Raw genomic sequence first — 22,601 nt, 5'->3', positions numbered from 1 at the left:
GTAAAGATTAAAAAAGAAACAAAAACCACTCACAGCAATACTGTTAAGATTGTTATCAGCAGGTCTGTCTCAAGTGTTAAATCAGAAAATAATTTTTGCGGGAAGGATTAGGGCAATCCTAAATCCATTTTCGTCAGCCTGTAAAACCAGAAGAAGTTCCATAATATTGCTTTCCCCCAGAACTCCAAACTCTCAGGGAATTATTCAGAAAGAAACAAGTACACCTTTGTGGATGTTGAAACTAACAGTGAAATTCTGGTAGAGTAAAATCGTACAATTTTCAGTGATGGAAGAAAACCTAGCGACCAATCTAAATCCTTCAGATGAAGAAACTGATACTCAGAGAGGGGCAGACTCTTGTCCAAGAACACATAGTTAATGGCAAAATTAAGAATGCAGACATGTATATTCTCAAGAACTCTTATCCCATTCATACCTCATATCGCCGCTTAACAGGCTGGTACCGATTGGTATTTGCCAAGACGGCAGATTTTTCAGGCCAACTTTAGCTATTCTAGATTTTTTACAAATTTTTATTTTTTTCAAAGAGAAACAGAGAGATCGTCCATCTGCTGGTTTACTTGCTAAATGCACCGAACAGCCGGGGCTCTACCCGATGGAAGCCAGGAGCCAGGAACTCCATTCGTGTCTCCCACGAGGGTGGCTGGGACTCAGATACTTAAACCATAATATGCCGCCTCTCAGGACGCAGCATTATAGCTGGAAGTTGGAACTCGCGGGGCTAGAACCCAGGCACTGCGATATACGATGTAGCCCTTCCAAGCGGAGTCTTAACCGCCGGCCAACCGCCAACCCCTAGATATGTTCGCTCCGTAGTCGTGCTAGTGTACGTGGTGTTTTACCGGGATAGCTGGACTCGTTTTACCGGACTCGTGATTACAAAAATAAACTTAAAGCATATTTCCATGAAGTACGGCCGGACGACGAGTCCTCTTTCGCCCGCTAAGGGGCGCTTCATAATGTTTCCTTCGGTCTAGACACACCCCTTCTGTTCGGGAACAGAAATCCGTTGGCCAACGGGAAATTTGCGGAACCTTGAAACCGGGCCCTAGAAACTCCGGGGACAGAAATCCGTTGGCAACCAGGAGACTTGCGGAACCTTGAGACTGAACCCTTGCGGCTGGTAGGGCTGCTTTGTGAAGAGAACATTTCCGGCCTGCCGGCGAGGACGTAAATCCTTACGTAATAAGGTCAGCTTCCAATTCTCACGTTCCGATTAGCCACCTTAACGTAGAGAGGCGGGCTTTCGTTGGGGTCACTCTCTCCCATTGGCTGTTGGCGCGGCGGCGGTTTGGAGTGAAGGTAGCACGTTGAGGGGAAGACTGTGGAGTGCCGCGACACAGGGCTGGCGTGGGGCCCAGTGTTTTTGGGAATCTGGGGCCGGGCCAGGTCTGGGTCCCCGTGGCATGGATCGCGTGTGCAGTGCGTGGTACGGAAAGTGCGTCAAAAAGGAAGGGTTGTCGCCACTGTGGGCACGCAGCGTCGTGGTTGCCTGGCTCAACAAGGCCGAGTGGGACCAAGTGACAGTTTATCTGTTTTGTGATGACCCTAAGTTGCAGCGGTACGCCCTGAACCGCATCACCGTGTGGAGGAGCAGGTAAGGGAGGGGGGCTCAGTCCTGTTACTCCACGCTCTACGACTCCTTTGTGGAGTTCCTCTGAGGCCCTATTTTCCAGTCTCCCCCGAAATTGCCTGTGGCCCCGCCCCCGCCCCCAAGTGCCCCAGGGAAAGTCGCCGAGCCCTGGGCATTAATGCCATTTGTGATGGAAAGTAAAGGGCTGTGCCTCCCTGGTCCTCTCAATTGTGAGGTTGAACCTTTCCCGCCAAAAAGTGACCTTCCCCTTTTACAGGGTGCCGGGGGGCGGGCAGTGGGGCCTGATCCCGGGTTTACGGAGTAGCTTAGCGCCCTGTTGGTATTACGGAAGATGTGGAGGGAGTCTTGCCTACAAAACCACGTTTAAGTGGGGTGCCTCAGGTTGCTAAGATTTAGTTGGGGGGCAGGCTAGTAAGGGATAAAGGGCTTCTTTAGCTGAAAGGGGTGAGGATTTCCCGGGTGAATGAAAGGGGTGTGTCCACGCAACTCTTGATGGACAGTTCGGTGGTCTTCTTTTACCCTGGCCACCCCCCCATGCCCTGTGTAGAGTCGAGTCCCACAGACGTTCCCCTGTTTCTACTCACCTTCTGGTGATTTCATTCCTGTGCTCTTGAGCCAATCTATCATGGGAATAGCCTACAGCAATCAAGATTCTGAGGTGGAGGGTGGACCAGTGTAAGGGGCCTTTATGATAGTGCTGGCCTGTGGCCCTTTAGGTTAGGCAATGAACTCCCCCTGGCAGTGGCTTCTACAGCTGACCTGATACGCTGTAAGCTCTTGGATGCAACTGGTGGCTTGGGCAATGATGAACTTAGACTGCTCTATGGCATGGCATTGGTCAGGTAAGACCTGCATGAGGTTGAGGGGTGGGGTTGGCTTTGTGGCCTGCTTGGGGGTGGGGGGGTAAGCATGTGATAAGCAAAGTTTGGTTCCTGGTGCTACCTGAAGCCACAAGCTCTTTGTGTCCTCAGTGTGGGTCATCCTGCAATTGCTTGACTTGACAGCTTTTGGTAGCCCCTGTCAACACTTTTCTTCTTTTTATTTCCTTTTCCTGAAAGTTTGCTCTCTTCCATTTTTCTTGGAATGTGTATGGGGATGGTGGTGGTGTTCAAACCCACGTGATTTCTCTCAGCCTCTTCCAGCTTTGACAGTCTGATATTTTTTTTCTTCCCCTTTAACTCCTCACCTGGAGGAATTTTCCTGAATGGTTCAGTTGGCCTTGGCTGTGAATGTATTGTGGATTTTTCAACCCTCCCCCTGTCTATACCTAGCATCACCCATTTTCCCTTCATTTCTCCCTGAACACTGAGGGCTGCTGAGTTGTGGCAGTGGAGACATGGGCTGGGAGTTCCTGACTCACAGAACTACTCATGATGGTTCTAGCTGTCTCATGCAAATTGGGAAAAAAGTTGCCTCTGAGCTTTGTCATCTGCCAAAGCCTTTTCTCATCTCACACTGTTCCCCTTCTCTGCCTTGGGGGTCCTCCCTTGTTCTCTTCTCCATCATTTGACTGCTCCCCATGTCACTTGATGCAGTGTTTTGTTCTAGCATAATATATTGTGTTACAATTTGTTATCCTAGACTGAACTCTTCAAGGCCTGAGTAATGTCTTTTTACCTGTGTGGCTTCAGTACCTACAGGGCAGACTCTCAGTGAAGGTTGGAAAGGATGGAGCCGTTCCTGTTCTGATACTAATCATTAGGACAGGCCAGTTAGTGGCAAGGTGGTGGAAATGTAAAGGGTCAGTAACTCAGCCAGGTGTTTTGAATAAAATGATTCCTCGGGCTGTGCCACTTATTTCTCCCCCAACCCCAGGTTTGTGAATCTTATCTCAGAGAGGAAGACAAAGTTTGCCAAGGTTCCCCTCAAGTACCTGGCTCAAGAGGTGCGTATGATAAAATGGTCTTGCTCAGTTCTCTCTCTCTCCAGGCGGGCTCACCAAATGGGACATGGGGTAATCATGTGGGCAGACATTCAGACTAGCTCATCTCAGTACTACCAGCCAAGCCCAGCAAGAACCCCAGAACCTCACCTTCCAACTTGAAAGAGGCAGAATTGCTCCCTTGCTCATGACTGGTATCTCAGTGGGCTTTGCCTGCTTAGCTTGCTGGGAATGGCCACTGTGGGGGAGGGGACAGAAAAGAGGTAGCAATCACAGCCCCTCCCCCTGGAGAGCTGACAATCTGAGGGAAGAGACAGCTCAGCCTAGCAGCATGAAAATACCAGACATTCCTGCCCTGAGTGACAACATGAAATGTGTAGAGGCCCAGAGGACAGTCATGTTCTCAGTCATCAGAGAAGCTTCCTGGAGGAGCTATGAGAGGAAGAAAGGGAGGTGTAGGGTACCCAGGGAGAGGGGATGGGGAAAAGGGAGGCTGGAGAAGGTGATTGTTAATGGTCATTCATAAGAATTTTTCTGTTGGAGTGTAGTTGATGGTTGGGGGAAGTGAGTACCTTTTCTGATTTTCAAGACTACCCCTCTGGTGTAGTACAAAAGAATCAGGAGACCTGGTTTTTAATCTTGGCTCTGCCAGTAAGACTGAAATCTTCTCTGAGGACCTCAGTTTCTCTGTAAGATGGAGGAGGATGGTCTGGCTAATTCATTTCTGGGTCCATTCTAGGTTTAATATTTTTCAAATTTCTATACTTACATCCTCCCCCACAATTAGGTGAACATTCCAGACTGGATTGTTGAACTTCGCCATGAGTTGACCCACAAGAAAATGCCCCATATAAATGACTGCCGTAGAGGTGAGTACCTAGGGGATATACCTGTTACAGTTAAGCCCTGGGGCCTGTGCTGGGTGGCACTTGAGGTAGAGGGAAAGGGAGGTAGACCTGGGGTCATGGTGGGGACCAGGGTAAGACAAGTGAGGTGCTTGCCTTGAGCATAAAATTTAAGGGGGCATCAAAAGCTCAGCTGTCAAGATAACATTTTAATGTGAAAAAAATCTGTAATTAACAAAATCAAAATTTTAAATAAAAACAGGGTTAGTACTACTGACTTCTTTTGTTTCAAGCTCCAGTGTGACTTAGCAGGGCACTGTTGGGTCCTCAAATATCCAGAAGAAGCCTCTCTTACTCTGTGTTATCTCGATGTGCTTGGCTTTATCCTACTCACCAGTACCTTTCCTAGAAAAAAACCTCTCCTAGCATTTAAGATGAGATGCCAAAACCAGCAAGGGGCCAGTAAGTAGAACAGACTAGTTTTCACTCAAAGTTTGGATACTTTGATTACAAAGTTTAGCCTATCCTTAAAACTTGCTCCTGAGGTGGTAGCCTCGTTAGCCTCACTCACCTCACCCTAGTGGTGGGAGAGTTGAGTGGCATGAGCCATCAATGACAGTGTCATGAACCCAGGAGTTCTCTGTTCGTATCAATTAAGAACCCCTTCGATAGCCTAGCCCTTTGTGATGGTAAAACAGATGTAGAAAAGGGAAAAGACTTGGCAGAGACCAAGAGTGAAAACTAGTCTGTTCTACTTACTGGCCCCTTGCTGGTTTTGGCATCTCATCTTAAATGCTAGGAGAGGTTTTTTTTCTAGGAAAGGTGCTGGTGAGTAGGATAAAGCCAAGCACAGAGAGATAACACAGAGTAAGAGAGGCTTCTTCTGGATATTTGAGATTTGAGCCTTGGAGCCAATCCTCTTTCCTGGGGTTTTTCCATAATGCTCACAATATAAGGCTGGGAGCTTATAATAAGGGCTGGGACCTGCTAACTGCTTTTATCTGTGGCTGGGTCTATGGCAGTGCCTTTGGTTATTCCCTTCCTCTAGGCTGCTACTTTGTCTTGGATTGGCTCCAGAAGACCTACTGGTGCCGCCAAATGGAAAACAGCCTGAGAGACAGCTGGGAGTTAGAGGACAAGGAAGAGACAGATGAAGATCAAGATAAGAATGTAGTTGTTGATAATATCACAGAACAGCAACCAGAGCCTCAGACCGATGGAAAAGGTGCAGAATTGGATGTCGGGGCTGACATAGAAGACAAAGTCAGCCAAGAAGTGGAGTCTCATTTGAAAAAGGTTCTGAAACAAAAAGAGCTGTATGGTAGGTGTCCATCGTAGGTATCCCTGTGGGTAGAGGTGGGGCTCAGGCTTAGGGGGTAGCATTGGTTATTTTTTTGGCTCAGTATTTTTTTCTGGGGTGTGGTGAGTCCTAGCTTAAAAAATTACTATCACAAACCATCTACCTGGCTAGTTTCCAAAGAAATGAGATGAGAGGGCCTCAGGATCCCAGCAGGAATAGGGAGCTAGGCTGGCTGCCCTATCTGTCTCCCCATTCTGTTTTTAGAAAGAGCCCGAGATCTGCTGGTATCATATGAAGAGGAGCAGTTTAAGGTAAGAAAGTGCCCTCGACTTGGAGTGCTCTCATCTGCTCCAGCCATTTTTTCCCTCTTGCCAGCTATCTGAGAAAGAAGTCTTAAGAAGGAATTTGAAAGAAAAGTGTCAAAGCATGAGGGAACTTGTTGGAAAGAGAGAGGGGGAACTAAGAAGGTGACAAGAAGAGTTGAGTCAATCTGGCTGATCCTAACACTGGATGGAAGGGAGCAGATGATGAAGTTTGTGTATAATTTGCCCTGCTGGGTGGTAGGGAACAACTGGGACCGGGTAGTTGTACAGCCCTGCAATTCCTCAGCTGACCAACAGATGGGGCCCAAGGGCTTTCTAGATGAGATCCCTCAAAGGGGTGCTGTTTTAATAGGAAGGGAGGTAGCTCAGAAACCATTTAGCACAGTCCTCCCTTTTTTCAGGTGAAGAAACAGAAGCCACGAATGAGTAAAGGAATACACCCTATATATATATAATTAACAGTAGAACTGCAATTATACCTGCGTCTCCTGATTCTCTTTCATCCATAATCCATTTGCCTCCCCTCACCCTTTGGCTCAAGGGTCTCTGCCTATCTGCAACCAAATGCCCCCACTGGACATTTCAGTATGAGTATCTGGTAATTGGGAGCCACAGGGAATTAGGTGGGGGATGGGAGCGAGTGAAGGAGGAGGAGAAAATCTGGTATTTGAGGCAGTTTAATCTAAGTTACAGGGCCAGTAGGGGAGTTGTGGGCCCATCCTAGCATGCCCTGCTCTGTCCCCCTAAAGGTCAGTGCTGAGGTCCAATGGGAAGGGATGCTGGAGGGGTGGGGGTGGGTTGCTTGGCCGAACCAACTTTCTGATGGAACCCTCTTTGCTGGCAGGTGTTGGAGAAATTTAGGCATTTACCTCAGGCCATTAAGGCATGGAATAACCTGTCCCCACGTGTGGAAAGCATCATGGCAGAGCTCAAGGGCATTACATGGGAGAACAGGTATGTAACTAGGTAACCAGGCTAGCGGCCTCACTGAAATCTGTCTCATATCCTAATCTGTCAAGCTCTGCTGTAGGAAATCCCGAGGATAAACCTTATCCCCCACCCTATGACCCTGCATGATCCTCTGCTCCCCAGCCTAGCCAGCTACCTAGTGGGAGTTTGTCAGAATGGTCAGAGTCAGGAACGTCCACTGTCATCCAACCCCAGCTACCTTTTTTCCCCTCTGACAGTAAGCTGACAACCCCAGCTACCCTTTTTCCTCCTCTTCATAGGATACACAGACTTCATCAGTAAGATGTAAAGCTCTGGAAAACTAGGAAAAGCCCTTGATCCTTACCACTTTGACTAGGTCTTGTCCAAGTTTGAGGTAAAAGTTAAATGGTGAGCACTGCTAGTGCATTCTTGCAAACTGCTGTTACAGGATATGTAACAGGGTGTGGGGGGTGTGGAGAGGAGTCAGAGGAGGCCCTTCTCAGTGCTGTGAGCCACTTTTTTTTTTTTTTTTTTGCAAAAATAGTGCTCAGTTCAATTCAAAGCAGAGAAAGAGTATCTCCATTTTTCTGTCCTCCCTAACTCATATGGACTTTCTAACTGAATACAGCTACCAAGGATTTGGGAGAGCTTTCCATTAAAAACCTCTGCAGGGCAAAAATAAGAAAACAATGTTTAAAAAAAAAAAAAAACCCTCCCAGCTATGGAGAGCCTGAAAGGCATCTGGGATGCAGCAGAGTGTGTAGGTATGTGGTATAGGTGGCACAGTGGGCCTGGGTAGAAGCCTACAGTGTAGGCTGGCATTGCCCCAGAGTCTTCTTTTCATCCTTAGGATAGGACTAGATTCAAAGGTATTTGAACAATGTCTGCCTAGCCCAGACCTCTTGGCTCCACCCTTCAGTAGAAAGTGGGCAGCGACTCCGTTGGCAGCTTGGGAACACTATCCTGTGACTCTGTCCTATAGTGTTTGCCCAGCATTGCTGAGCAGGCTGGCTGCAAGGACTGTTCTTTCTGAGTACTTATTCAAGGAGATAGATGGAAGGACAGCTATTTCCTCCTCAAGCCTGCTCTGCTGGATGTCAGCCCTCCAGGCACTGGGATACCTTGGGAGCTCTTTTTCCCCTAGAGCAGGTCAGCTAGAGGTGCTTCCTGGGGAACCAGTAGCTCTGGAGGAGTCAGCTTGCTGTTGCTGGTTTAGGTTTAAGGTAGAGAGGGATGAGAGGTTGCCACTATAGCTCATTCCTTCAACTCCTCTAACTGTTCGAAGTTCTAGGAGTTCCTGGTAATAAGGCGTGTGGGTCATATTTGATCAGAGCAAATGAGTCCCTGAGGTTTCTACCTCTAGGATCTAAAAGAGTGCATCCAGGGAGAAGGGGAGGGGTGGAATGGTTAAGAGCAAAACAAAGACTGCATAGGAACTGAGGTCAAGTCTAGAAGACTTGAGACCTTATGATCTCAGGCCTGAGACTTTTCTCTATCGGTGTTTTGAGGCTTGTTCAGCTATTACTATCTTCATTATGGGCTTTAGATCAGCATGTTCTTCATAAATACTTGTTCACAGGCCTCTGCCTCCACCCCTGCTCCAGGAGGCTGAAGCCTAAGATCCAACTGTTGCCTGCCTCCCTCCCCATTCTTACCTCCTTGTCCCTTCCTCCCCACTGCCCCTCCCCCCATGCTGTTTAGGATATTTGAGCCAGAGGCATTAGCTGCCTTGGAGGTGGTGGGGGTAGTTAGAAGAAGGTCTTCTGCTAGCTTTGGTTTGATAAATTGGTGTCCTCTTGTTCCAGGGAGGCTGTGCTGGATGCTTTTTTAGATGATGGCTTCCTCATCCCCACATTTGAACAATTGGCAGCTTTGCAAATTGAGTATGAAGGTAAGGTCCTGGGCCCTCATTGTAGCCTTAGGGTTCTCTGTTTTCTGGGTGGGAACACCAGAGGTGGGTTAGGGGGCCCTGGACTGTGGGACTAGGGCTGTTTCCCACCATCCCATGGCTTGTGGAAGCCCCTCAGCTCTCCTGTGTGAGCAGAACAGGTAGCCACACTGATAATGCAGTTGTGGGGCTTCAGTGGGCTGGGGTCAGGTCTGGGGAGTATTAATGCCATTATTGTGCCATGTCAATTGTGGTTTAGCCACTAACTAGGAAGCTAGAACAGCAGCACTGGAAGGGCCTTGTGAGGTCATCTAGTCCAAAATCCTAATGTTATAGATGGTCAGACTGAGGTCCAGAAGGGGGAAAGTACTGAGCGAAAGTCAGAGTGAGTTGTTGACAAAGTTGAAGCTAGAACCAGAGCTCTTTTTTCTTTTGTTCTTTATTTTGAATCAGTTGTTGTTTGCTAGATACTAACTGGTTTCTCTCTCTCTGCTGCTCTGCTCTCTTCTCTCTTCTCTCTTCCTGTTCTGTGGTGGCAACTCCACTGGTGGTGGTGGGGTTCGCGTGTGCATGTCTGCACTCTGTTTCTGCCTTGCCCTTGCTCTCGTGTTCCCCTTTGTCCCCCATCAACGGTTGTCCCTCATAAATCAGAAAATGTGGACTTGAATGACATCCTGGTGCCAAGGCCGTTCTGTCAGTTCTGGCAGCCTCTGCTCAGGGGCATGCACTCCCAGACCTTCACGCAGGCACTGCTGGACAGGTTGTTCTCTGAGCTGCCAGCCTTGGGCAACAGTGGGATCCGGCCCACCTACATCCTCAGATGGACTGTTGAACTGATTGTGGCCAACACCAAGCTGGGTAAGGCAGAGTAGCCCTAATCTGAGGGCCTAAGGCAGCCCAGGCAGCAGCATCTGCCACTGTCCTTAGCTCTCTGCTGAGAAGTACTAGGCAGACACCTCCCGTGGGCAACAGTAGACAAATTTCCCTCTTCCTTTCTCTTCCCAGAGCCAAGTAAACTGCTCTAGGGCAAAGTGCCTTGAAAGCTTTGAGTAGTTCGGAGCAATAGGGTGGGTGGTCTAGGAGGAAGGGGAGGGATATAGCCAAACCTTCCAAGGCAAAAGGTTGGCGGGGTGGGGGGAGGGTGCTCAATGGTTCCTCCTCCTCAAGTCTTTTCTTCTCTCAGGACGGGATGCTCGCCAATTTTCCGCGAGCCAATGGGAATCAAGAAAGAACTGGAGACTGTTCAACTGCTCTGCCAATCTTGACTGGCCCCGGGTGGTTGAGTCTTGCTTAGGCTCACCTTGCTGGGCTAGCTGCCAGCTCCTTCAGCTGTAAGTCTCTTGAACTCCATTTGGTAAGATAGTGAGGCCCCGTGAGCCTCAGGGCCACACAGCCCTACAATGGCCAAGTTGGAAGGCCCTTTTGAGGACATCTAACCCAGAGTTGCTCCCCTTGATAGATGGGAAAACTGAGTCTGGGGAGGGGGGTGGGTAAGGTGTTCTTCCCAAAGAACATACAACTTAAGACCTGGCTGGGCTGAGTCCAGCATGAGAATGCTTAGCACAGTGGCCTGCACAGAGTTAAGTGCACAATAAATGGTAGCTGCTGTTTTTATTAAACCCAGGTCTTCTGACTGCATGCCCAGTGCATGCCTAAAGTGTACCTCTGAGAGTGGCTCAGCAACCTTCACTGGCCCTCTGCTGCCTTCCTGTTGAAGTACAGGCTTCTGAGCCTGACATTCAAAGATCTTTCTGATTCTGGCCCAACCTCCTCCAAATCCCTTTTACCCAACCCATTGTGGTTCTGTGGTCAAACTGAATATTGCACTGCTTTGTGTAAATACTTGTAGTTGTCTCCTTTGCCTTTTCTCTATCATTTCCTGACCCCAAGCCACTTCCCTCATACTCATAGAAGCCTTTAGCATCTGATTCTCTTCCTGCTTTCTGGAGCAATACCTGTTTCATTTGGGTGACCCATCTGCTGCTCACCAGTGACTTCCATTGTCCACTACACTCAGCAGCCCATTGCCCTCATTGGAGGTGTCCCACCTCTGAAAGCTGACCTCGCAGCATCCCACTCGGCGACCACCACCTCTCGTCTTTCTAGTTTTCACCTTGCATCTCATGACATCTGCTCTTTGTCTGCATCCAGACCTGTATCTTTCTATTTCCTGCCTCCCTCGACCTTGCTTCCCCTCAGTCGTATCTGTGGTTGCTCCTTTCAGCCACTCATCATCAGCATCCTCAGCTCTGCCCATCCTTTGGCTGCATCTGACTTGCAAAACCCAAGCTGGGATTGTTTCTCCCCATTCTGCTTCCCTGCTCCTCAATCTGGGTAGCTGAGCTCTGCTGGAGAAAGCCTATACATAGCCCTGCGGATTGCTGCCACTGCAGAGGTATATGAGTTTTAATCTTGGGCTAGGTAGGCCTCATTTCTGCTTGTCTGAACTTTGACTTGTTTTTCTGACCACTTTTTCTCTCATTTCTTGACTATTCTAAACCCTTACCACTCACCTCAAACCCTTCCCCCTCTCCCATTTTACCCTAGCTTCCTCGAGCACATGGAGGCATCCAGCAGGGCCCCCTCGACCTGAGATCCAGTTCACTCCTGTGAACTGATCTGTGGCTGCACTGAACCTTCTTGCCTGTCTCAGGAAGAGGTGGCCTTGCCCTGCCTCAAAGCCTGCTCCTTCACCTGTGCTCTGGAGCCACCTCTGCCACCATCACTGGGGCCTCCCTCAGCCTCTCCCTTGCTCTACCGGCTCTTGTTCTTCAACCTATGAATATCCCCGAGTTTTTCTCATCTTAAAACAATAACAATACAAGCAAAATTTCCTTTCACCCCCAAATTCCTCTGTTGGGTTACCTCCAACTTGTCACTCTTTCCTCTCCAGTCAAAACATTTCAAGAGAGTAGTCTATGCTCAATGGTCTCAGTTTCCATACTACTCTCTTAACTCCCCAATCTGCTATAATTTGGCATTAACCCCAAGAGCTGACCTCCAGATTACCAAATCCAGTGGCCCTTGACAGTGTCTCTGTCTTCTGCATTGATGCTATTTACTACTCCCTCCTAGAAGTGCCTGTGTTGATTACGAGTTCCTACAAAGTGCTGAGGCCCAAATTTCTTTATCTAGCCCATGCCCTTCCCCCAAGATTCAGCCTGCTATGCACATCGAACATCTCCCCTTGGATGACCCACAGACAACTTACTGGGACCAAAAGAGAATTGGTCAGCTTACTCCCTGCCCTGATTCTAAAGTGATCTTCCTCTGTTCCTTAGCTTACTTGGTGGTGGCACCATCTACCCTGTCCTGTTCACTCTTAAATACTTCCCAAATCTGAGATTTTGTGTTGCCCTGTCTACTTCCCCTAGTGTCTCCTTCACTTTTTCTGACTGAGCTTTTCAAGGGAAAGGGCTCTGTGTTAACTATCTGTGCCCCAGCCTTATCACACAAGTCCAGGCACCAGTAAACGTAATTGAACTGAACTGTCCTCTGCTTTCTCATTGCCAGCTGGGAACTGACCCAGTGCCTGGGGAATGACTGAAGTGGGAATCTGGATGCCAAGACTCTTAGTCCGCTGGTCCCCCTATTGAGTCCAGAAGTATTTCTTGAACCGTTATGGCAAAATAATGTGTTCATAAGATAAAAATGAGGTCTTGTAGACAGTCAAGGCAAGACCTCCAGTAGATGGGATTGAACCAAACAGCCACATTGCCAGATGTATGTGCTGGAGACTAGAAGTTACACGGTTGGGTGGGAGAGTGGGAGGAGAACCACAGGGCCTGGAGGAGTGTCAGGGGAGGCCTTTGAGCAATTCAAGCAGAGGAAAAACGAAAAGGAAGTTTCAAAGTCCAGAAGGAACATGGCATGTGTATGCAATGGGGGTGGGGGGACTGAAAAGAGCAGCATGGAGAGGCTTGGATAGGTGACCTTCAAGGTACTTTCCAATCCTAAGTGCCTGCAGAATGGAAGCTGCTGGTCTTGGAGAAGTCTGGACCACAGAGATCTTCTCCCAACCCAAGCAGACCAGAGGGATGCGACATATGCCAGCAGTAACAGCGGCTCACTTGGGTACGATTCCTTGTGCACAGATCCTATCTTCCCCAGATAATCAGTAAATTTAGTGTTCATCTCCCCATTGCACAGACTGGGAATCAGGGAGAATTTGCCCAGGTGTTATGTGGCAAGTCAGGCAGAGCTAGGGCCAGATTCTAGATAGCCTGTCTTTAGTCCCATGCTCTTCTGTAATGTCCCACTAGATTGTACCATTGCAGAAAGTGTCTGTCATTAGGCTCATAAAAGGAAGGAGGTGCATTTCAGAACTCCTGTCAGCCCTGCACCTTAGCAGTCAGACTAGGCAGCTCGAGATAGCTGGTGGGTAATAATAAACATCAGTGATAAGGAGTCTTGCCAGTATCAGATGCATGGGGATATTTATTATTCATTACACTAATGGATCGCAGTGAGAGGCCAGAGTTTCTCTCTGGCTTTTCCTCTAATAAAGCTGGAAGCTTTTCAAGCGCTTCCTCCAGCCAGCCAATATCAGCTTGGTTTGAGCCAGTGTCCTCCTGGAATATGAAATTAGCCCCACAGAGAAGGGTCCCCCGGTCTCTCAGTGGCGGTCCCACTAGCCCCCGGCCTTGCTTGTGCTAATGTATGTGACCAGTCGACATGCGTCTGGACAGCAAACAGCCCATGGAGCAGACGTTCCCCCTGGGAACTGCCCACAGTTCAGTCTCAACACACCCAGAAGGAAACTCCCAGCCACACGCCCGGCAGGACCTGGGCGCCTGTTGGTGCCAGGTTCTGTGCGTGGCCCTGTGAGGGGTGCTCGTCCCCTTCCCCCTCCATGAGTTCTCCTTCCCAGCGGCTCTGTGTGTGTCGGTGGTTTTGCTGTGAGCCCCGTCTTGTGTGTGCTCCGTGTCCTCATCTTTAACTCTCCTCTGCCAGAGCCCTGCCAGCGTCACAAGCCCTGCCCTCTGTCTGTCTGTCTGTCCCTCACAGCTTCTCTCCCTTCCATCTCCACTGTTGGTACCCTAGGCCAGCCCTCACCGAGTCTGGCCTGAACTGTGGCTACAGGGTAGGCTCCCTGCCTCCAGGCTGCCCGCCCAGGCTGTCCTCCACGTGGCGTCCTCCACACAGTCACCATGGTGATCTTCAGAAGCAGCCTTCACCTGTGCTCAGAGTTGGCAGGTGACCCCCGCCCCTGCACCGCCCCCCCCATACACGTCCTTCCCAGCCTTGTCTTCCTCCCACAGCTCCTCAGCACAGGCCTTGCCCTCCAGCCAGGCTGCTCACCGCACCCAGCACGGTGTGCTCACTCTTGTCTCTGGTCCTGCACGAAGCCCTCCCTTGCTCTCACCTGCCCTCTGTGCTCTCTGCCTCCCCCGGCTCCCATGGTGCCCACGGTAGGTCCACAGTGCTCATCTGGCCTCTCTCCCACATCCTGCTTTGTCTTGTCAACGGCTGCTTTTTTTATTTTCTTTTCCTCCATCCCAGGCTGGGCTGTAGCTGTTCCCGCACAGGGATGGCACTTTGTGTTCCGTGCAGAAGGAGCCCAGCCCACTTCCAGGTGTATCCTTGGAGCACTGGACAGATTGCTCCACTAGGCCAGCGGAGAGAGGGGTCTGCCATTCTCATCTCCAGCCCTGTAGACCTACTGGCTAGTTTGCATATTTATGTAGCATTTCAGTGCAGATTAAGAGCTATCATTTATTGCATGCCCACTATGTGCCAGGCACTGTGCCAGGCATTCAATGTCAGCTTTCTTATTTACTCCTCCCAACAACCCTATTAAGATAGGTACCATTATTGTCCTCATTTTACTGAGCGTGGAAATAAGGTACAGAGAGGAACCAGAGCTTGTTCAGGGTCCAGTGGTCCTGTTTTCTGTATTTTCTGCTCTGCTGCACTGCCTTTCAAAGGCATGTCTAGAAGCTTAGACACCAAGTCCACACCCTCTGGAGTATTAGGGTATGAAATGACTTGAGATTTTGAATCTTTACCTACCCCATCCCTCCCTTTGCTCAGCGTCTTCAAAGCCATGGGGCAGGTCCTACCACAAGGGGAACAGGAGAAGCTGCTGCGCCTCTGTTCCATTTATACCCAGAACGGAGAAGATAGCCTGGAGCTGGAGGGCTTTGAGCCCTCCCCCATTGGGAAGTCTCCGTACACCCTGGATAGCCTGCAGTCCATCCTCAAACCAGCTGGCTCCAACTGTGGGGCTGAAGGAAAGGCCCAGCAGCAGGAGGAGAAGGACAGCCTTACTGATGTCAAAGAGGAAGAGAAGGAGGAGGACAAAGGCTTGCAAGACCAGGTAGAAGAGGGGGAAGAGAAAGAAGAAGAAATGGAGGAAGAGGAAGAAGAAGGGGAAAATGACCAGGAGGAGGAAGCAGAGGAGGGTGAAAGTGATGAAGATGATGAAGATGACGAAGAGGAGGAGGACGAAGAGGAGGAGGAAGGAATGGAAGTGGCACCTTACACTATATTGCAGGAATCTCCCGGTTTCGAGTTTGCCAATTTCATGGCCCACAAAAGAGGAGCTTTGCAAGGCTCTTCATGGCAAGTTAGCTCAGGTAAGACGCCTGATAGCCACTTCCATCCTACACCAATTTCTTCCCTCTGGCTGGCTCTGGAGGTTTCCTTTCATCCTAGGGAAGAGATGGAAAGTAGCAGGGCATAGTGGAGGTGAGGCAAGCTTGGGAGGCAGCCTGATACATGGATGACACGTGGCTTCCCTCTCCTTTAGGATGGAGCCTGTGAGCTCCGGGAACCACCATCAGGCTGCTGGCTGCTTCATGTAGAGAAAGTATGTGGGTGTGGGCACTGGGCAGTGACGCATAGGCAAGAGAAGGCCGGAGGAGGGAGGGTGTGTATGTGGATGATTCTGCACATGTCATTCATGGACAGTGAGAGAGCTTTTTATGTATATATGAGTGGATTACACAGAGAGGCTGGCTGGTGGTAAGACAGGATTTTGCTGTGTGTATTAGAAAGAACAAACCCAGGGAATTAAGTCAGAGAAACTGGAAGTGAGATCTGAAGAGAAGAAAAGGACTAGTACAATTTAGGTGAAGCACACAGGAGGGCTATCAAAGTAGAGTAGGGAGGAATGCAGGGACAGTTGGTGATGTGAGAGTGGCAAGCTGCTTTTCTGAGTGGTCTTTTGAGTGCCCTCACAGGTTAGTGAGCAGAGACCCAGAAGGAGTAACAGAACAGTGATGTGTGTGGGAGCCTATGTGTGTGTATGCACACAGTAGAGGCAGGAGCACGGCCTATGTGCTAGAGTATGAGAGAAGTAGGGAGAGAAAACGGTGGGGCCTGGGTGTGGTGTTTGGGGAGCACAATGAGGAGTGAGAAAATGAGTGGGGAGGCAGGGAATAAGCCTATGGGGAAAGGTATGGTCTGTGTCATTGTGTAGAGGCAGGTGTGGAGGGGCTAGGGCATTAAGGCCCTGAGTACTAGGGGTGGGAGAGTACATTTGTGTCCCTGTGTGGGTGGGTGGGAGGGTGGGGTTACTTGCACCTGCTGGACAAATAATGGCATGTTGACAAATACCTTAAGGCAAGGAGGGCTGTGTTTTTGAGTTTTTAAAACTAGTGAAAGGCACATTGGCACAAGCAGAATTGTGTGTGTGTGGGGGGTGGGATAGTGAAAGGAGAAGTCATCGTGAAATCTTTGCTAAATGTACAGTAGTACAGCTGTGTATACATGCATACATGGTCGTGTATATTTTTTGGAAGAGGAGGCAGTGTCACCAAGACCCACAAGGGCCAAGAGGTATTTGTGTGAAAAAAAGAAGTAGCAATAATGAGAGGTAGGGACCTGTGGAAGGGCTTGGGAACAGACAGTGAGACAGCCATCCCAGAGGTGGCCTGTGTATTTGTGCTGTCACTGAGGGTCCATATACAAGAGTGTCAGTTTAGAGGTAAGGACAGTGACGGAGGGTAGGGGATGTTAGCAATGTGGAAGATGGTCAGGTCAGTGACAAACAGAACCCATGAGGGGAATGACCCTTGTGCATGATTCTGGGCATCAAGATAGGTATAACCTGTAAGAGCTAGGGGTAGGGAGTGGGCAGCCAGATGCACAGCCCTTCTTGAGGGGCACCTCTGGGTTATATAAAAAGCTGGTCCAGGGATAGGCTTTTAGCCTGGTGATTAAGATGCCTGCATCCCATGTTGGAGTACCTGGGTTCAATACTAGGATCCAGCTCCTGACTCCAGCTTTCTGTTAATGCAGACCCTGGGAGGCAGCAGTAATAACTCTAATAATCATGTCCCACCCATATAAACCCTGATTTATTTCCCAGCTCCTCGCTCTGGACTTGGCCCAGTCCCAGCCATTGCAGGCATTTAGGGATTGAACTGGCAGATGAGATGTCTCTATTGTTCTGTCTCTCAAATAAATAAGTAATTTAAAGAAAATGCTAGTCCATGGGTAAGAGTTTGGTGCAGTTTGTTGATGCTGCTTGAGATGCACACGTCTGATATCCAAGTGCATGGGCTCAAGTCTTCCAGTTCCAGCAGGTGATGGCTCCAATAGCTAGGTCCCTGCCACCCATGTGCGAGATCCAGATAGAGTTCTGGGTTGCTTGATTTAGTCAGGCCCAGCCCTGGATATTGCAGGCATTTGGGGAGTGAACTAATAGATGGGGATCTCTATACTGGTTGCTCGCTCGCTCTCTCTCTCCCCTTCTCTCCTTCTCTCCTCCCATGCCTTTCAAATAAATAAAATGAAAAAATATATTTTAAAGAGCCAGTCCAGAGTTGATACCTTACAGAATGCCAGGAGCATTATTATAGGGAGAACACTGAACCAAGGAGAAGCAGGTGGCCAGGAACAAAATCTACATGGAGCTCACTAGTGAAGGCTTTTTTTTTTCAGAAACACTGCATTCATCTGTGTAAGCATGGAGAGGGAGGAATGAATATGGTACTGTTTGAAGGGTGTATAAGTGAGAAGACGGAGATGCTAAATGACATGGTCCACCTAAAGTGGAATGTGTGTGGAGGGCAGGGTTTTGGGTTATGAATGTGTAAGGGCTAGAGCATTAAGTCGTTCCCTCCCCCCTTGCCATTGCTCCATCTGTGTGTGCGTGTACACGTGTGTGGAGGTAGGGATGGAATTTCTGGTTTGTGTGTCTGAATGAGAGGTGTGAGAGGCAGGGCGAGGTATGAAACCGGGGACATTCACTGAATGAGGGCTTGGTATGTGAGCTTCTGTGTGTATACTTGGGTGGCAATGAGGGGCAGGCTGTGTAGTGGAGACAGCCTTTCCCTAGAGGAGGGATGTTCTTTGTGCATCTGGGGGCAAGGGGTGTATATTACTTCTGAGAGAGTCCACCCAGAGGTGGGTGAGGGTGTGGGTGTGTATGTATATCACTTCAGGCAAAGCCGCTTCTAAGAAAGAATGTGGCATTGCAGTACGTCAGGGGGCTAGCACGTAGGTGTGGAGGAAATCTAAGTCATACAGATAGGTAGCAGTGGGTTTGGAAGGGAGCTGCTGTGGGAATTCTGGGATAGGCAGACCCTCTGTGGTGTGTGTGTGTTTCTCCCACAGGCAGGGAAATAGGGATGAGAGTGAGTTCAAGGCCATGATGCAGCCAGGTCTAAAGATGTTGTCTGTGTCTATGGGGACATGCCTGGGAAAATGGGGGGAAAGCAGAGGAACAAAAATGTCTATAGTTGTGTATATGCCTGTGTGTGAGAGATAGAGGTGTGGTGGGGGACTCTGCATGGTGCAGTGGGCTGTGATGGGAAGTGAGAGAGGAGTGAGACTGGGGATATGCAGATGGCCTGTGCTGAGTGACCTCACAGTGGGCTGGGTGGGTGGGCCTGTGCACCAGAGCCTCAGTTCATCAGTCCACTCCTGCCACCTGTCTCTGTTCCACAGAGGATGTACGATGGGAAAAATTCCCTATAGGCCGAGTGCCAGGTCAGACTGAAGACCCGGCTGAGCTGCTGCTGGATAAATATGACACCATGTATCTCTTGGAGCAGCCTGTGCTAGAGCAGCGGGTGGAACCCCCGAAGTGCAAGAGTGGGTGAGTGCCCATGGGAGCAGGATTTCTCACCCCATTTCTCTGCCACCTGTAGAGGGGAGAGGTGGAGGCCAAGTGGGGTGGGTAGGGGCAGTGGCTGTCCCTGCCGGCTTAAATCAGTGAAGTATAAACTCTAGTCACTGGCTGGGCCCTTGCCCAGGATACCCTGCCCTAGAGTGGGGAGTCAGTAAAGTAGTCACACACAGCTGGCTTGGTACTACTCTCAGATTGCATTCAGTTAGTCTAAGTGAACATGTGTACATGTGCATGTGTGTGTTTTGGGAGGAGACAGATCCGTAGCTTTCAATATTCTCTACAGGTCCACCACTCCCAAAAGCTCAAGAACAAGATGCTATAATCCATCTATTTCATGTTCTTGTGGACAAGGAAACTGAGGCCCAGAAAGGGGAAGGGATTTGTCTAAAGGTGCACAAGGTAATCAGTAAGCCTCCCTGCACTATCCGTGCATCGTGGTAGCAAGGCCTACGCAGGACTCCATGCTCTCCCCCAAAATTTGCCTTTGGACCATGGGCCTAGGAGCCCTTGGGCATCAGGGGGCCAGTAATAAGCAACCCTCAGAGGGGCTATGCTGGTAACAGAAAAGCTCATCCAGAGGGCCTGTATGTTCCAGAATGCTGGGCCATTGTGATGAGGAAAATCCTTGAGTACCAGAGACCTCTGTGGGCCCCTGTGTGCCTGCTCCCTGGGAGATGAGCCCCTCTTCATCTGGCATTTTGGGAGAGGGCTCAAGAACCCAGGGACCCCAGAAGGCCAGGTCAAAAGCTATGTCATGGACTCTACTCAAAGCCAGGGGGCAGCAGGCCTCTTGAAGAAGAGAGGAGGCAGCTGCGGAAGCCAGGTAGTCTATAGTTGGGAGTAAGGTTCACTTGTCTGAGAAAGACATCCCCTCTCCCTTCAGCCCTAACTAACCTGGCCCTGGGTAAGGCTGGCTCGATGAGCACCAGGGTATCAAGGGTGAAGTATAGGCAGGTGGAGCTGTTAAATCAGGAAAGAAGCTGATTCAGCTCAGCTTCCAGAACCCCTGTAGTAAGGGAGACTTCTCCGCTGGAGCAAGGCACACCCACCCTTGCTCTTTGTCTCAGCTCCAGCCCTGACTTGAATATGTGGCCCTGGGCAAGTCCTTTCTCATCTTTGGGCCTCAGTTGCCTTGTTGATAAGATGGCGGCTGGTTGGAGGGTATAGGACTAGATCATCTAAGGGTTTTTTCTACTGCAGTAGCGTAACCCTGGATCTGCCTGAAGGAAAAGATGATGGCTTTGCTCTCAGCTGTCACCCTCATCCAGGTGGAAGGATGTTGGATCTGCAGGAAGTAGGGGAAGCAAGAGTGTTCTGAGCCAGGGAGAAGGAGGGCAGTCAGTAGTTGTTTCCCTAGCACAATCTTACAGTTATGGGAGGGGAGTTGGGCCTAGCCCTACTGCCCAAGCCTGGCCTTGGGCCTCTTAACCATCTGCTGGGTGTGGGAAGGACCCAGCCCAGAGTCGTCTGGGCCCCCAAGTTCCTGAGAGGAGGCCTTGTTGAGGGAGCCACTTTCAATATCTTCCTGGTGGTGGGTTGGGGAAGGGCCCCTTCCCTTACCTCAACCCTAGCAGCTCTGCTTTAGTCTGGTTTGTGCACTGGGGCTCTGCATAAAGCTTCATTCAGAAATTCCACTCTTCCTTCCCTTTCCCCTACCTCAAGTAAGGGGGGAGGGCAGAGCCAACCCTGGGTCCCACTTGAAATTGTTTCTCAGATTTGCTCCAGTCTTTTCATTATAAAGCCAGGAAGGAGGATGGGCCTCAGGCCCCACCCTTCCCACAGAGACACATGCATGCACGCACGTACACACACCCCAGTCAAGCACTTTTGGCCCCTCCCCCAAGCCTAAAGCTGCTTCCTTCCCTCACTGACCCCTCACTTTCTCTGCAGCATCTTGAACATGAACTGTGATGTCGGCAGTAGCAACTGCAGCAGTGGCAAGTGCGAGCGCCTTTACTGGAACCAGGCACAGATGCACAGGATCAAAACTGGTGTGCAACTCTTCTGATGCCTGTCCTGGTGCAAGTGATCATCCAGCTCTGCCAGGACAACAGCCCACTCCCCCGTCCACTGCACCCTGTGCTCCGTGAGACAACCTGAGTGAGAGCTCGGTTCAGTAACAACAACTCAACTTTCCAGTGGGATTTTGAGTATGGTTTGAGTTTTTTGTTTTTTTTTTTTTGTTTCGTTTTGTTTTGTTTTAGAAAACAATAAACAGGCAACTGTTGTTTTGATATGTTTGTGAGATGAGGGAGTATGTGCTGGGGCATATCAATGTAGTTTTCCCTTTCCTGTGGAAGATCCAGAGAGGATGGGATCATAATAGGGTTTTGAGCAGGAACTGGATCCTGAGGCCCCTTGCCCTGATCCTACAACTAGATTCCATATCTTCTGCCTGACTCAAACCATTTCTGCTCCCTTCAGCTGTAGTATGGGGCCAGCTCACTTGGAAGAATCAGGCTATAGGGGAGATGCATTACTGACCACAGAGCTAGGTCAGCACTGGTGGGGTGCGAAGGGGGCTGGCTCACAGCCTCTGGACAGTGGGAAAACTCAGGTTTTCCTGTTGTTACCCAGCAGACTTCCTGTTCATCCCCTTGCCTGCCCTCATTGGGCACCAAACAGTGAAAGCCAGAGAATCCTTTCTTTGTCACTTCTCCACTCTTTTGATTCAGAAAAGGTAGACTGGACTTCTCTGTGGTAGGCATTGGAGCCAGAGAAATGTTTTAAGGACTGACCTAGAGCCCATTCTGTATGGTCAGTCCCCTTAGATACCTCACTAAAGAGTGCTTGCCTTGTGTCAGCCCTGAGCTGCCAAGAGACAGGATGAAGAGACCACGTTCTCACCCCTCAGGACCTTGAGCCTGGTGAGGAAGGACCAAGTCACCAAGTGATAACTTGATGCCCCTGCTAATCCCTTAAGGGGCTTCTGTAAATGGCTGTATGAAGAAATGTTGAGTCTGATGCTGTGGGAGAGCTCAGTTAAGGTTTTTGGTTTTGAAATGACTTACCTAGGTGATACTTGTATTACATTCCTTTTTTTAAAAAAAATCTATTTATTTGAAAGGCAGAGTTATAGGGAGAGAGAAAGATATACCTTTCCATTCACTGGTTCACTCCCCGAACGGCTACAATGACCAGGGCTGGGCAAGACTGAAACCAGGAACCCAGAACTCTGTCAGGTTCTTTCATGTGGTCGATAGGGGCCCAAGTATTGGCACCATCATCCACTACTTTCCCCAGGTGCATTAGCAAGGAGCTGAAACAGAAGTGGGGCAGCTGGGATTTGAACCAGCATCCATATGGGATGTCATTGTCTCAAGCAGCCACTTAACCTGCTGCACAATGCCGGCCTCTCAGTTAAGGTTGTAACTTGAGTAGGGAATCTATAACCCCTGAAGGGATATATTAAATATCTTTGTGGAGATAAACTTACATAAATTTTTCTAGGGAGCTGATGCACAGATTCTATCAGATCATCAAAGGGGCCCATGAATCCAACATGGTCAGGGTTTCCTTTCCTGTTTGGACCCATGCAGTGGACATGTGCAAAACAGTCTTCAAACACAGTTTCTCTACAACTGCTCCCTGTCTCCTCACAGTGGCAAATGCTCTAAGTTAGCATCCTGGAATGTCAGAATAGCTCTCAGAGAGCACCTAGGCCATATATGGTGAGGGCATTTGCAAATGTGTATTCTGGGAGGTAGTCCCGTGCCTGCTCTGTGGGGAGATGGGTG

General features: G+C 49.6%; 2 protein-coding genes across 5 annotated transcripts in view; one reads left to right on the top strand and one right to left on the bottom strand.

Annotated features, from left to right (window-relative positions):
* The window catches only part of ZC3H12B (zinc finger CCCH-type containing 12B), a 547,765-nt gene that overhangs the window by 59,642 nt on the left and 465,522 nt on the right, over positions 1–22,601 (bottom strand). The window lies entirely within an intron of this gene.
* On the top strand, positions 1,276–21,098 carry LAS1L (LAS1 like ribosome biogenesis factor). 4 transcript variants are annotated; one of them, XR_011385315.2, is made up of 14 exons: positions 1,276–1,618; positions 2,332–2,457; positions 3,431–3,500; positions 4,285–4,366; positions 5,391–5,663; positions 5,907–5,953; positions 6,810–6,919; positions 8,701–8,786; positions 9,435–9,641; positions 9,967–10,114; positions 12,742–12,857; positions 14,817–15,361; positions 18,681–18,831; positions 20,755–21,098. XR_011385315.2 is itself a non-coding variant. In XM_070066355.2 (13 exons), the coding sequence occupies exons 1-13, from the start codon at positions 1,428–1,430 to the stop codon at positions 20,870–20,872; spliced, it is 2,154 nt and encodes a 717-aa protein (XP_069922456.1). In that variant the 5' UTR covers positions 1,276–1,427; the 3' UTR covers positions 20,873–21,098. The 4 variants fall into 4 exon arrangements, 3 of the variants coding, with proteins under 3 accessions (XP_069922456.1, XP_089180906.1, XP_069922457.1); XM_070066355.2 differs by lacking the exon at positions 12,742–12,857; XM_070066356.2 differs by lacking the exons at positions 2,332–2,457; positions 12,742–12,857 and having other exon boundaries at positions 1,293–1,618.

The sequence above is a fragment of the Oryctolagus cuniculus genome, chromosome X (genome assembly GCF_051225735.1).
Source record: "Oryctolagus cuniculus isolate XC-2025 breed Fujian yellow rabbit chromosome X, ASM5122573v1, whole genome shotgun sequence".
NCBI classification, from domain to species: Eukaryota; Metazoa; Chordata; class Mammalia; order Lagomorpha; family Leporidae; genus Oryctolagus; species Oryctolagus cuniculus.
Note: the sequence above shows the minus strand (reverse complement) of the source record. Positions and strands in the feature narration are given on the sequence as shown.

Bases quoted from the DNA above. Each gene is read 5' to 3' on its own strand.
- LAS1L (XM_070066355.2), top strand. From the start codon at position 1,428: ATGGATCGCGTGTGCAGTGCGTGGTACGGAAAGTGCGTCAAAAAGGAA. The intron at 3,501-4,284 runs GTGCGTATGATA...CCCCACAATTAG, and splicing joins TCAAGTACCTGGCTCAAGAG to GTGAACATTCCAGACTGGAT. The intron at 4,367-5,390 runs GTGAGTACCTAG...CCCTTCCTCTAG, and splicing joins TATAAATGACTGCCGTAGAG to GCTGCTACTTTGTCTTGGAT.